Source organism: Colius striatus, chromosome 8 (genome assembly GCF_028858725.1).
Source record: "Colius striatus isolate bColStr4 chromosome 8, bColStr4.1.hap1, whole genome shotgun sequence".
Lineage (NCBI taxonomy): Eukaryota > Metazoa > Chordata > Aves > Coliiformes > Coliidae > Colius > Colius striatus.
Genome location: NC_084766.1, coordinates 30,954,597 through 30,968,442, shown reverse-complemented (window position 1 = coordinate 30,968,442; position 13,846 = coordinate 30,954,597). Strand labels below are relative to the sequence as shown.

The window sequence follows — 13,846 nt, the reverse complement described above, 5'->3', positions numbered from 1 at the left end:
GCCTGCACTAAATTTTATTTACTGCTAGGTGCTGTAATTGTACTGTCATTGCTGAAGAACTATCTGATCTTTACTCTTGGACTAACAGGATTTTCTGACCTCTGATGTCAGCTTATTTTAAAAGTTCAAACATACAGGGTGACTAGATTTTCAATGTGAAGGACCAGAACCACCTGTAAGAGGGGAACCCACAAAAGATACTTTACTTGGAGTTCAAAGAAGTTTTAAGGTGGTAGCTAAAAAGTTTAGCAAGTTTAAATTTTGTGTTAGAGGGACAGCAGGAAAGGGGACAGAAAGGGAACAATCCCAATAGCATCAGGTCACCCAAGACAGCACCATGGTCACACGTCATTTGTAAACAATACAGGCTTACAGCGTCCAAGAGGGGATGCAGGTTAATGTGAAAATAAACCCCACAGTCTTCTCATGTAAACCTTTCTGACGCTCTCTCTGGAAACCTGCCCAACTCACCAAAATGTCTCAGACATTGGCTCTTAAATTTCATCTTCAGCTTTAATACCTGTTCTTTACCTATTTCCTTATTCTGTATTCTAACACCGACACCGCAGATTATACAAAATCATCAAAGATGACCTTCAGCTTCTATTTGATAATCAGTTTTAAGAAAATTCATAATCCTCTGCTCAGAAATATAAGACAGTCCTTCCAGGGGGGTAAGACTTCATGGGTACATACAAATTCAGATAAAATTGAATGCATGAAAGCCTTTAGGTGAATTTAAAGACATTGATAAGTCCGAGAAGCAGTAATGTCTAAAGGCAATGATAAGAACACCTCCAAATTACCAGAAAGGAAGACTGCAGAAAACAATGGAGAATGGCTAGTTTAAATCAGTTAGCATCTCTTTTTTTCCCCTGCAATTTTTATTAAGAAAGAGAAAAAAGCCTTACCCTGTTGCAGTCTTGATTTACTTTTTTTAATGAAGGCAAGCAAGAACTGCATGTGTAGCACAGCTATACACACACCATTATAGAAAGGTCAAGAAGAACCAAGGCAACACTGACCTCATGAATGGAAGAGCAGAAAAATCACACTAGAGCATGCTCTTCAAATACTCTGCATTTTTAGAAGAAAGCTTCTGCAGCACAATAGGTGTAGTCTACTCAAGATTTTCAACAGTTTAAAAAAAAGGGTGAATATTAATAGAGCATGAAGCTGAGCTATTAATAGATTAGGCCTCTGGGGTGAGCATAAAAGAGACTCATGCAACACACAGAATGCTAAGCCAGCTTAGTCATGATACCACTGCAGGAATATACTGTTTTACATTTGCTTCTTTTACAACTTCATTTTGAGGATACTGGACAGGACAGGAAAGGGTAGATACTCAAATCAGCCTCTTGTACTATGATTTGTAACTAAAGAAGCAGGTTAAAAAAATGTTTTATATGCTTTGCAGTAACAGGTAATTAAAGATATCAACACATAAGGGGCACATTTAAGAGCATTCTGTCCAGCTAACATTTTAGCCCTTCCTCATTCCTACATCCTCCACAGTACAGGCTTAACATTCTTTCAGTGCATCTTGGTTTGTACACATACCACTTCCAGTTTTGATAACACCTTCTACACATCCTCAAAATACATCAAAACCAGGAGCATTCATGCATTTTCCCAGCCTTCCTTTTATATAAGCATTTTCCTTGTGACAAAATAAGGAAGACAACTATGCTTTCATAAACTGACATTGATCTCCAGTTAGTATCTTGAGGCATTCAGGGAACAAGAAATTTATTGTCAGTAACATAAAAAAATAGGCACAAAACAGAAACCAATGCTAAGTTTGAATTTAAAAAATGATGGGTTTCTGAACCAGTCACCTTGACTTTGGAAAGAGGCAATGGAATTACAGTAGAAAGTTCTGGCTCTGCAAAGACTTTCTCAAGTGTCAGTAGTGGCTGAAAAGAACCCAGAAAAATAGTATAGCTGTACTTGGATAAAGCTGTTACAGACTGTAGACATAAGTAGGACAAGTTTTATTAATAGACGTGACATCTTTGCACTGTATTCTGCAAACATTCAAGGAAGTATTCCTTGAATGTTTGCACAATAACCTAACAAACACCATGTAACAGAAATGTCAAGGCTTCTCTGTTCTGTATCTATTTTTCAGGAACATAATATACTTCAGCTAATGCACAAAATGGTAACTAAAAGGGTGAAATTAAGCAACCACTGCATGTCAGGAAGAATTCAGCTCACCAGTCTACAAGGGCTGAAACACATCCATCTGCCCGTGGGTTAACACCTCTCATAAAACAATCAGTCCACCTCCGATCTGCCAGTCCTGTTCCTCAAGGGAAACCTATAAAACACCTTTCAAAACAAACCTGGGAACTAAAATTCATAACTCCACTGGGTTCAGAAAAACAAAAAACATCGACTCAACAGAGATATTGGATTTATGGCACACTCTAAGTTACCTCACACTAACTCCTCCACATGCCACAGCGAATCATCTACCAGGCTCTTCTTTCCCCTAGGAGATAACCTTATTATCTCCTTCTTTCCTCTCCTACCTCCCTTGTAAAAAAAAAATAATTTGGGGGGGGCTTGAACAGAGACAAAGTAATGACACTTTGTGCAGCTACAATCCACTTTGCTTAAAGGAGCAGGTCACATACTGCACTCTTTTTGTTACCTCTCCCATCTGAATACGAAAAGAAATCCAGTCAGACCCTTGTCTATTGTGGATGGGATATCATAAACAAAGAATGAGAATGTAAAATAGCATGAATCGCCAAGTGAAAAATGAGAAGGTGTTGCAGATGAAAAATTTCCTAGGGAAAGAGCTAAAGAGCAAACAAACCACTTCTACTGGGATTCTTCCAAGACAGATACAGGCAGTCAGATATGATAATACTGTGATTTGGAAGCAAAAGCCCAACTAAAACCATAGACAAGCAGGACAGCATCTGAAGAGTGACCAGACAAGCAGTGACAGTCCCGCTTGCCTTAGGACTGGAAGCTTGGCTGATCTGTTGTGAACACAACTTTGCTACCCCACACAGGAGATAAACTATTTTCTTACTCTATTTTTTTTAGGCAGGTAATAAAATGTAGCCTACCTCTGTGGAGCAGTCTTGGGGTCTTAGTTGTAACTGCTTGCCCAAACTGAATTGTTGTTACATCACACTCACAAGCATTAACTACTCTTTCTTTCAGAAATGTCCTAAAAAGGTACCTAGTTCACTAAACTCTAAATAAATCTGAAAGACACTTTGAAGTCCATGGCTTCTATTTTAGATCTGAGAAAGGGCTTGCATATGCAAACACCTAGTTTTCCTTACTATATCAATTAGTCTAACACAAAGTATTTTCACTCACCCAAATCTTGGCCTTCCAAGAGAAATGTGAAAAATATCTGAATATGACAAAGAAATCAGAACACAGAACTATGGATTGTACAAATAAGTAGCTTTGGTTTTACCAGGTCCAAAATGATGAGGCAAAGAACTCAGCTGGAGACACTGTAGAGAAATTTAAAAGATTAAGAGCGTACACCACCAAGAGTATCTTTCAAAAGGAAAGTCAATTCCATTTCCTTGAACTCATTACTCAAATGGACAAACTGGAGCACAAATTGCTTTTGAAAGATGAGAAAAAAAGGGAAAAAAATCAAAACAAAACCCACCAAAAACCCCTCTAACAAACCATACAGCAAGGCTCTAAAAAGAGAACTGGAATTTCCAACAAAATAGCACTTACACCATCATGGTGTGCATGTTAATGGGCAAACACACAAATGTTGGCAGAAGAACAGAGGTCTCAGAGATGCCGAGTTCTCATAAGCCTGCTGAAAACAGACAGATAGAGAAAATAAATCTATCGCAGTTTCCACTAAGAAAAAGGCTCCAGAGGGAGCCCCACTGTATTGCTGGATACCAAAGAGTCCACATGGGGCTTTGGTGTCTAACGAGCTGTAAATAAACAAAGTCACAGGAAAAGGCTTCATTAGTTCTGCTCCTCATAGAACTACTAGATGTGCTTTTTAATGTGTTAATTCATGAACTCATCACCAAAAGCTGGAAGCTAAGGATTTAATTTAAAAAAACCCCATGAATTCATGAAGAAAGCATACAACCTTTATGTTTGAGAAGTTGAGGCACACAAATTAAAGTCTAAGCTTTAGGACAGTAAGATAATCACAGGATGCAATGAAACAACCACCTTTAAGAACACCTTGTTCCGCAGCACCTGGTGCCAGTCTTCTAGAGAAACAATTTTGGAGTATACAAACTCTAACCTCAGAAATGTACTGCAAGTAACTCACACGTGTCTCAGAAATCCTCCTACATGATTTGAACCAACTGCTGCTCAGGCAAGCCATCTCTCACAGGATACAAGTGCGACTGGCAAGTTTTGAGACCTGATCACTGAACTAGCACTCAGTTTCCATCCAGGATCCATAAGAACTCAAATTTGAACAATTATAATAAATCAAAGTTGACACATATCCCATCACTGATGAATCTTAATTCTGCCCCTAATCTCTTTTTCTCTCTCTAGCCCCTGTGATCATATCACATTTGGGTTTTACTCTCATCAATGATTTGTTTATTTTTCTGCTTAGCATTTCATTCAGGAGAAGCCACAACTTTTGTGACTCTGTTTTCTATTTTAACTAGTCCCTTTCCGAGCTTGCATGACCAACACAGAGTATTTGGGCAACTCCTCTCATGTCACTGAGCACTCAAGGTTTCAGATCATTTGTGCAACCTGGCAAGAACTTGCATCCCCAGAGAGAATTCACCCACACTTACTGCTCATCGAGAGGCATTGATTTCAAGCACAGTTTGATGGACGGTCAAGTTCTGGCTTTCTTCACACTAGTATGACCAAATTCTCTTAGGATGAGCCCAGATGTGATCTCACTGAAAACCATGCAAATTGAGCACAGAACTGAAGTCTGAAAATGTCAGTTATTCTGTTTTATCCCACCTAAAAATAAAGGCTGTATGTGTTGGAAGACATCTCCTCCCAATGGAAAGTAGGAGAATAATGAAGAATTCTGAGGCTTATTGCTCTTCCTTTTTTTCCCCTCTATGGCGAGTTCATGATCACTTCCCTCATTGCTTCTATGCAACAGAACGTTCCTGGAGGTGAGACGTTTTAAAACTGGATTACCTCTTAGGAAACTGTGCTGCTAGCTAACATTTTCTAACCTATTTCCCCTCCCCTCCAAAAAAAGTAATCACTTTTACATTGCATTTCAGACAGACTGGTCATCCATAAGACTGAGTCGTTCAAAACCAACATAAATTGGTCCACCATCATATGCATTTTACTGGTGAAGCAAGTAATACTTTCTCATTCTTCTATCTTCATTTTGCAAACACAATAAAACACTTTCTCTCAAAATAATGCACTGCAGAAAGGCCAAGTGATTCCAAGTCCCAGACTGCAAGAAGGAAAAGTGATTCTCCTATGGAATGTGTATTAAATGCTTGGTGTTTAAATTCCAGACCCAAGAGGATTCAGCTTCTCTCCCTCAATTGGAACATTTGAAATAAAATAAAGCAAACAAACAAAATCTAAGCCAGCTTGTAAATATTTTTATTTATGGATAAATATTAATAATTCAATGAGAAATGTGGAACATCCAGTAGGTATTGCTCTTGGCTGTTCATTTCTAACTGTTCTGAGTTAATTCATAGAGAGGTCAAACCAACGGTGAGCTAGATTTACACTGAAAGAGTAATGCTCCTTGTGTAATGTGTATGAGTTGCAAATCAAGTGATAATGTTCAGAGCTGCCACACAGAGTCAGGAAAGTTTCACATAATGTTTGGGAAAAAAAAATCAGAAGTAGTCCAATCTCTGGCAGAGTGACCATATGGAGTTTACTGCAGTAACATACGTTTTGGCCACTCAGCATAGTTCTGCTGCCAGCAATGATAGACTGGAACTATTTCTTTACAAGATATATTCCTATAACCAAACAGTAAACCTTAATCCGAGAGGCTCAGACAGTTCATCTGAATCTTTATTGTAACACAAGGAAAAAAAGAGAAAAACATCACACTTAAACTAACACTTTGTCATCCAAAATATGAAAGAAGAATCTAAACTCCTAGAGCACACAGCATGGGATGCAGAAAGGTATTAGATAGCCATGGACTTAATCTGTATCAGATCTCTCACTACATTACGAGCCACTGTTGTGTGGTCAGAAAACCAAACAGATATCTGTAGAAGGCCCTTCAACTTCTTTAAGCCTCTCAAATTATTGATGTCTAATTTATTGGAGTATAAATACAAAGTAGGAAAGTAGAGACAAGGCAAGCTCCAAATGATGGCTTGCGACCGCTGCGGCACAGCTGTTGGCTGCTTCAGACTCCCCACCACATCAGAACACACATGCAAGCAGCTGCGGTGGAAGAGCTGATCTGCTGTAAGGAGATATAACTTTGCTCACCCCATTGAATCCCATGCCGTCAGACTGCACCAATCTAAGACTAGCTGAGAGCTGATGGATCTAGCTGGGGTAGCATTTACCAGACTGCCCCTACTGCCCATTTCTCTGTGTTCCCCTCCCTTGGCCCTGAGCAGCAGCTATTAGCCTATTTGAGCTGTCCAAGTACAACACTTGGCTAGGTAACAGTCCTACTGGCTACAGGACTTCACAGTAGAGTTGCCAAGGAACTTGTGTGTACTCTCTTGTGCCAAGAAGGCTGAAACTGCTTCATCCATCACAATTGTTTCCACTGTGAACATCAGTGTCAGAGATACTTCAATTGCTTTACATCTTTTCAAATCAATTATTTTCACGTTTAGCTATGATGACTTAATTTAGCTGAAGTACCTAAATGTCCATTTTCAACTTAAAAGTTCTTTGGAAGATGTCAGGTGGTAACTGTTTACACTCCAACTGTAGATTCAGCTCCAGCTACTTACTGCATATTCCAAAACAGACATGTCTCCAAAAGCTGGTCCGAGAAACCAAATGCAAACCCGAGACAGTCAGTGCAGAGGCTGACATTGACTATGGTAAGTTTTGGATCAGACTCTACAGCTACATCCTTTTATCCTGGTTGTATTCTCTTCTGTGAAACTATTTGCTTTTGAGTTGAACTGAAGATTTTTCAATTGAATTCTACCTCAAGTTATCAGTTCAGCACCTGTAAAGTTCAGACCAGGAGAGAATGGTAAAAACAGCAGAATAAAATGCATTAGAAAGGCTATCAATTTGCTGAGGCCACTATTGACTTTTCCTGAGTCTAAGAGAGAATTTGGAAGGCTTAATTGATTTCTGCATCTGTCATTCTTACCTCAACTTCTCGTTTAAAAATAATGGCTAGAACTAACAGACTTCACTTGCCAAGGAGGAATCAAGACTGATAGATTTAAAAGATATCTGCTTTTGTTTATATAATACCTACATCTGGGAGCACACTCACCAAAAGACATAGCACAATTAATGAAAAGTAGCAGTGAATAGGATTTCAAAGCTCCAGGCTGGATTATCTCACGAAGTCACAGGGCTTTTGTTACCTTTGGCTTCCTCCATGTGCGAACTGGATTAACAGCTACCGCAGCAAACCCAAAACACTCTTTATTCCAAGAGGTGCCTCTTAAGGCCTCATGTTATTTAAGAAGGGAGAACAGAAACAGAGAACATCTGTTACCAGAAGCTAAATAACAATTATAGTAAGGAAAACCACCAAAAACCGAACCACCAGACACAATTGCATTTCAAAAACAGTATTACCACTGTCATCCTCATTACAGTTTTTCTCCACCTTTTTTTTGTTGAAAGTACTAAACAGTATAGAAATCTTCCTGTAAAATAGGAATTCTGTCTTTATTAACATTTTGTAGCAAAGCTAAGACAAACAGTTTTTAAAATAACCACTCTGGATGTAAAAGTCATAATATCACATTTCTGACTAAATGCAAAAAGGAATTGAAGTACACATTTTGATTCAATACACGGGATGGCTGAGATAGTTGTATGCTGATGCAGCTCTTCATTGGAAGAAAAAAGAAAACAAAGAAAAAAAATCCCCACTAATACAAGTCATTTAGTATTCCTTACCTTGGAACCTGCCAACATAGTTTTCAGCATTTTTGTTCCTTTTCCAATACCAACCACTGCAAAGACAGAAGGAGAAATGCCACTTCAAAACCAGCCCTGCAGTTTCTTTCTTTAACACCATTCACTACTAAATATTATGGTAAGCAGAAATACAGCCTTTCATGCTCTGTTAGCCTGTAAAGAGAGTCAATAGTTAGGTGAAAGTATTTCTGATGTTCAAACAACATGGGACTAGTGAAAGGAAAAAAGTCTAAAAGCAGAAGATAAATATGCTTCACCTATTGTTAAAACGTTTTAATTCAACTTCTAGATTTAGTTATCTTTTTAATCACCAAAAAAAATGGATAGTTCTATTAACACTGTCTCTTGTTTGATGAAGGCTATGGCTCACTAATAATGAATCTAGCCTTCACTGCAACAGCCCTTTTAAAGGCTGATAGTGGCTAAAAGTAATACAGTCAAGATAGCATAATGAAATTGTTTAGCAAGCTTACAGCAAGAAAATAAAATAACCAAAGGGTCCAATTGCCTCTGTCAAAAATCTTTTCCTAATCAAAGCTTCCTATTACTGTGCAGGTACAGACTATTGTCTTTTCAGTCTTAAACCGATATTCTCCAAAACTGCAATCAGTCAGCTTTTTGTAAGAGATAGAAAAAGAGCTCTAGTATATATTTAACATTAAAGTTTTTACAACAAGGTGCTTTCCTTGAATATGCTTCCCTATTGACCATCCCCACAGATGGCAATCCAAAGAAACAATGAAAATCTTAGCAGGAAATTAGTTTTGTGTACAACTCATGGAATACATAACAGCTTATGTCCTTGTTTCTAATAAAACTACAGGGGTTAAAGGAGCTTGCAGAAAATACAGCTTTGTGTTAACTAGAAGCCAGTACCAAAAGCATCAAACTGACAATGATTGGTTTGTAGGTTTTTATAAACATACAGTTGTGCTCTAATGCTTCTCAGCCTTTGAAGTCTGAGACTCATTAGATTATTTCTTATTCTCCATTACTTCTACTCTTTTTACTGCAAGTTTTTGGTCACACATGTCCTTATTCTCATGCTTTTGTGTACCTTCACTTCAGCTTGTTCCTGTCCTATTTGTCAGATAGGAAAGAGCTGCAACAAAGCTGAGAAAAGGAGGTAAGTACACAGACAAAACCTTATAGTCAAGAGCTTTTCTTACAGTGTGATGACATCACTGACACTTCAGTCTAACTGCTGAGCTCAAATTTGCTGAAGAGTGTCAAGAGATTCAGTAGAATAATTTTAAAGAAACACTGAATACTTTAGTGAACAAGACACAATCTTCTCTGTTATTCATCAATTTGTGTAGCATGTGTGTTATTGGAAGGCAACATTAACTAAATCTGCCAGATGACACAGAGCATAACAAGGTTTAAGTCAGTTTTTCATTTCAATACTTTTTCATCGTTCCTTCTACTATGGAAGCAAAATTCTTAACTGCCACTTAAGAACAAGCCAAATATTTACAATTCCCACTGTAAACTGGAAACACTGAACTGGAACCAAAACCCTAGACCAATATTAAAAGAAGACATTCACTGAGACTTGACCTACAGTTCCTTGTCTTTTGAATCTAAAATATGAGATCTAACCTTCAAAAGTAAAAATGGAGTCCCAGCTCCTACCATCTTCCCAATGTGTTAGAAGGCATAGATGGGGCAGAGACAAGATTTTCCCTCTTAGACAGTTGTTGCTCCAGGCTGCTACCAGTGCAGGGCCATCACATACCACGTGATCTCTAAGGTACCTTTCACTCACATGCCATAGACCAGGGACCTCTGTCTCCAAGGTCCCTCCTCATCTACATTTTTACTGCCAGTAAGAAAGGTATATTTTGTGACAAAAAGCACCACTCAATTATTTGCAGTACACTTGGCACACTAAGCAAAGCTCTCTATCAACTAATTCTCATGAACAAAGTTACAGATATGCAGTACATAAAATCTGAGAAATGGCAGTATCAAGAAAGGTTAGAGGTGTCATAAAATAAATACTTCCATTATGCTACCAGCCAGGAGGAAGAAAGCTTCCTGTCCCATCACCCTACCTTAAAAAGCAGCACATATTTTCAGATTAAGTTGTTTCTGTTGTGTCTTCCCCTCTCTCCTCATTATCTTACACAAACCTACAAGAAATCTGGGCACACTCCCTTACCCACCCTTCTCCAGTTCTGTCCTTTCCAATCTAGCTACCATTGATTTTTCTCTGTTTTACATGGCAGTGGAATGAAAGAGTCTGTGTCTTTTTTCAATCGACCCGTAGCATATTAAGGTGATGCACTTCTCTGTCTTTACCAAGCACATCAAGCCCAAGCACTTTTTGTCATGCCACAGGAGCAGGCTTTGGAGACCACTGGATATCAGAGAATAGTAAGGAGAAGCAATTAAGAAGCATGAGCAATTTCTCTTTCTTTTCCTATGGATCAATGCTGCTGACTTCCCACAACGAGTAGCAGCATGCTCAAAGGGAACATCTATGTAAAAGGAAAACGTCTGCTTTAGCATTACACACAGCATTATCCAGTAAGCAGCCACACAGTACAGGAAATTGGAACAAAATGAGCTTCCTTCTAAGCCCAAGAATGTTGCATTTTGCAATGTTCACAGGTGATAAAGGCTATTACCAGCAACAGCCTTGGCAAACACCTCTTTGAAGCACAGCTCTTCCTGAGAGAAATCATTACATCAAAACTCAGTGCATTTACTTTCAGTGTACACTCATAGTTGTACCTGTTGATTTTCAATACCAAGAAAATACTGCTGTTGTTTCTTCTAGTCAAATAGAACTACAAGGCTATGATTTCAGCAAGGAGTAGTTTGCATGCCACTTATCAACAAAATTGTTAGTAACAATGTATGATATGGGAATAACCCAGCCCAATGGTCACATCCACAGCTGAGTTTTCTACACCAGCAGCAAGCACATACTGTTCCTTAACAAAGGAGTTGAATAAATAGATTGTTATCAAAATTAAAAGACAGAATCTCTTTGATGATGCTTCTTTATGAAGCAAGACAGGTCAGGAAAACTGTTTCTGTACTGAGCCTCAAAAAAATAGCAGGTGAATTGCTCTTATGCATCTTTCATTTGGCAAGTATTACAACCCAAAAGGCTCCCTCCAAATCCCAGAAAAGCACTACTTTAAGAACAAATACTTTAGAAAATTATGATGACTATAAATCCCCAGTTTAAGTTAAAAAAGCCATCAATTTCTGGACTAATTCAGAATTCATTACACAAGAGTCTGTATTTTCATGTAATAACCCACAAGTAATTTCAGGAGTTTGGAGGTGGAATATCACCTTCCGTTAAGCAACACATCACATGCATGTAAAAGTATATGCAGAGGAAATTTAAGCCAGACTCTTCTTTCAAAGTAATCTGTCCTTCCCCTAAAAAAAAAATCACATAGCCTGGCATTTATATCTCAAATTGTTCCTTCACCTCTGATTTCATGTAGGTATGAAAATGTTTCTCGAAATCATCTTTTGATGACTGTATTTATATTTTTCATTACCCAGAACTCCTGCTGCTGCACTGTCCAAAGTTCCACCGTGTCCAATTTTCAAAACCTTATTTCTTTTGTTCCCATTTGTTTGCACACCAGCTTCTGCAAACAGAAATTGAAAAGCAGCATTATAGGATAACCTTAGAACACAGGGAAAATAGCACATATTCCCAGACTGCCAAAGGAGATAAAAATCAATTATTTTAACTATAAATTCATAATGCAGAAATTACTGTACTGAGACCAATGATCCATTTAGATCTACTCCCAACCTTCAACAATTTGCAGGCTATTTTCATGTAGGTTCTAATCAAGTCTTACATGCCATTACAAACTGACATTCAGAAAACACCACTAGAAAACCTGGTGGATAGTTAACTTGTGAAGTTTCATTAACAAAGCACATGAGATCCAGCTGCAGAGATCCCAACACCATCTATTATACTCTAATTTTATGCCACATTATCTGAGCAGTTCTTATTGTATTTACTTCCATGTAACAGGCCGTGTTTATCGACATGTACACAGCACTGTGGAAACTGCGCTGAGGTAAACTTGCTCACTGCTGCTTTCAAGTTGACAGAGCATCTCAACCCACCATAGTTTCTATGCAATTGATGATCCCAGGAATTCTGAAGGGCCCAATTCCCCTTATTTAATAGTATTAAATATGCCATTCTAAGCTCCCTTTCCTATTTCTATTACCTCTCCATTACATCTTTCGTATCAGAGAATCAGACAGGACCTGGCTAAATCTCTTCCATACAAAGCTGAATTGAAAGCTGTGCTTGCACTAATGTTCACTACGGAGCAAATCAGCCTGAATAAGTACTCATCAGTGTGAAAGTACGTTCCCACTTCATCAGCAAGTGCCCAAAAGCCAAGATTAGAGGATCAAGTCCCCATATCCATTTATATGGAAATCTAGCCCATAGTCCCTCATACCTTTAAAATGAGCATTTTTTCCCCTAGTATCTGACACCCAGGCTTCCCTGTCTTCAAGAAAAGCAGTTTCTACAGACTGTGTCCGGGACTTTCAAACTCTTCAAAATACTGTGTTTTCCACTCATTTGAAGGTTTGCTTTTGTTTTAATAGCAACAGGCAGTGAGACTAAAGCAGAACGTCCTGCCAGGACTGTGCTGCAGAGGCGCTACTGACACCCATTCTAGCGGATGGGTGCACACTGTCCCTGGGAGCATGCTCAACAGTTCTGCACTGTGCACTGCAGGATGGGAGCTGTCTGCTGGGGCAAACCTCATCCCCATTCAAAACAAAGTTCTCACATCATGCTGTACCTTTGGTGACAACAGACACCTGCCTAAAACGAGCAAGGGGTGACTGTGGCCTTAGAGCTCACCCTGCAGTATGACCAATACACTGAGTGTGGCAGAGACCCAGCAGCTTCACATAGCAAGCCTGAGTGTATCCAGGAATGGCTCCATTCCCCAGCCTGGGCCACATCATGGCTGTGAATTACCACAACCAACCAACCAAACAAATCAAAACTCAGTTCTCCTTTAGTTTTCTGAACGCTGAGAAAGAGGGTGCAGAGGTTTGAGTACAGAGGCTTGACAGGGTTTGTGGTTCCACAAACACACACTCAACCGCATGACAGCCATGGCTAGTAGCACATCCCTGGCCAAACGCTCGATGGCCAAGTGCATGCTCGGGTCAGGCAGACCTGCCCTTGCCCTGGGGCCCCAGGCAGAGCCTCCGCGCACCTACCCGGCACCAGCTCCCCGCTTTACCACCAAACCCCCACCTCGGGCTTCCAGGCCCAACTCGGGCAGTCTGCGCCTCGGCCCTGCTCGCCTGCCCCGGCCCGCAGCGCGGCCACTTACCTGCCAGCAGCCTCTCCTTCAGGAGGTTGAGCACGCCGGCCGAGGTGGGCCCCTTGGGCTTATACACGGCGAACAGCCCGCTCAAAGAGAAGAGCTTCTCGGCGGACCTGCCGAGCATACTGCCACCCGCTTCCCTGGCAGCCATGCTCCCGACAGGCCCCGCCGGCCGGGCCAGGCGCCCCGCCCGGCGGCCGCTGGGAAATGTAGTCCGGCGGCGAGGCGCGGGGCGGGCGCGCCCGTGAGGGGCGGCCGTGAGGGGCGGCCGTGAGGGGCGGCCGTGAGGGGCGGCCGTGAGGGGCGGCCGTGAGGGGCGGAGGGGAGGCGGGAAGCGGGAAGCGGGAAGCGGGAAGCGGCACGGCCGCGGCGGGACCCAGGGCCTCGGTGCAGGCGTTGCCGGGGGAGCTGGC

General features: G+C 40.5%; 1 protein-coding gene across 2 annotated transcripts in view; it reads right to left on the bottom strand.

Moving 5' to 3' along the window:
* The window catches only part of TRUB1 (TruB pseudouridine synthase family member 1), a 35,328-nt gene extending 21,715 nt beyond the window's left edge, over nt 1–13,613 (bottom strand). The window contains exons 1-3 of one of the 2 annotated variants that reach the window (XM_062001514.1): nt 13,440–13,613; nt 11,607–11,699; nt 8,059–8,114 (exon numbers count right to left, since the gene is read on the bottom strand). In XM_062001514.1, the coding sequence (XP_061857498.1) occupies nt 8,059–8,114; nt 11,607–11,699; nt 13,440–13,584 (294 nt within the window). In that variant the 5' untranslated portion in view covers nt 13,585–13,613. The remainder of the gene's footprint in view (nt 1–8,058; nt 8,115–11,606; nt 11,700–13,439) is intronic. The other variant, XM_062001515.1, reaches the window with a different exon arrangement.
* Between the last annotated feature and the right edge of the window lie 233 nt (nt 13,614–13,846).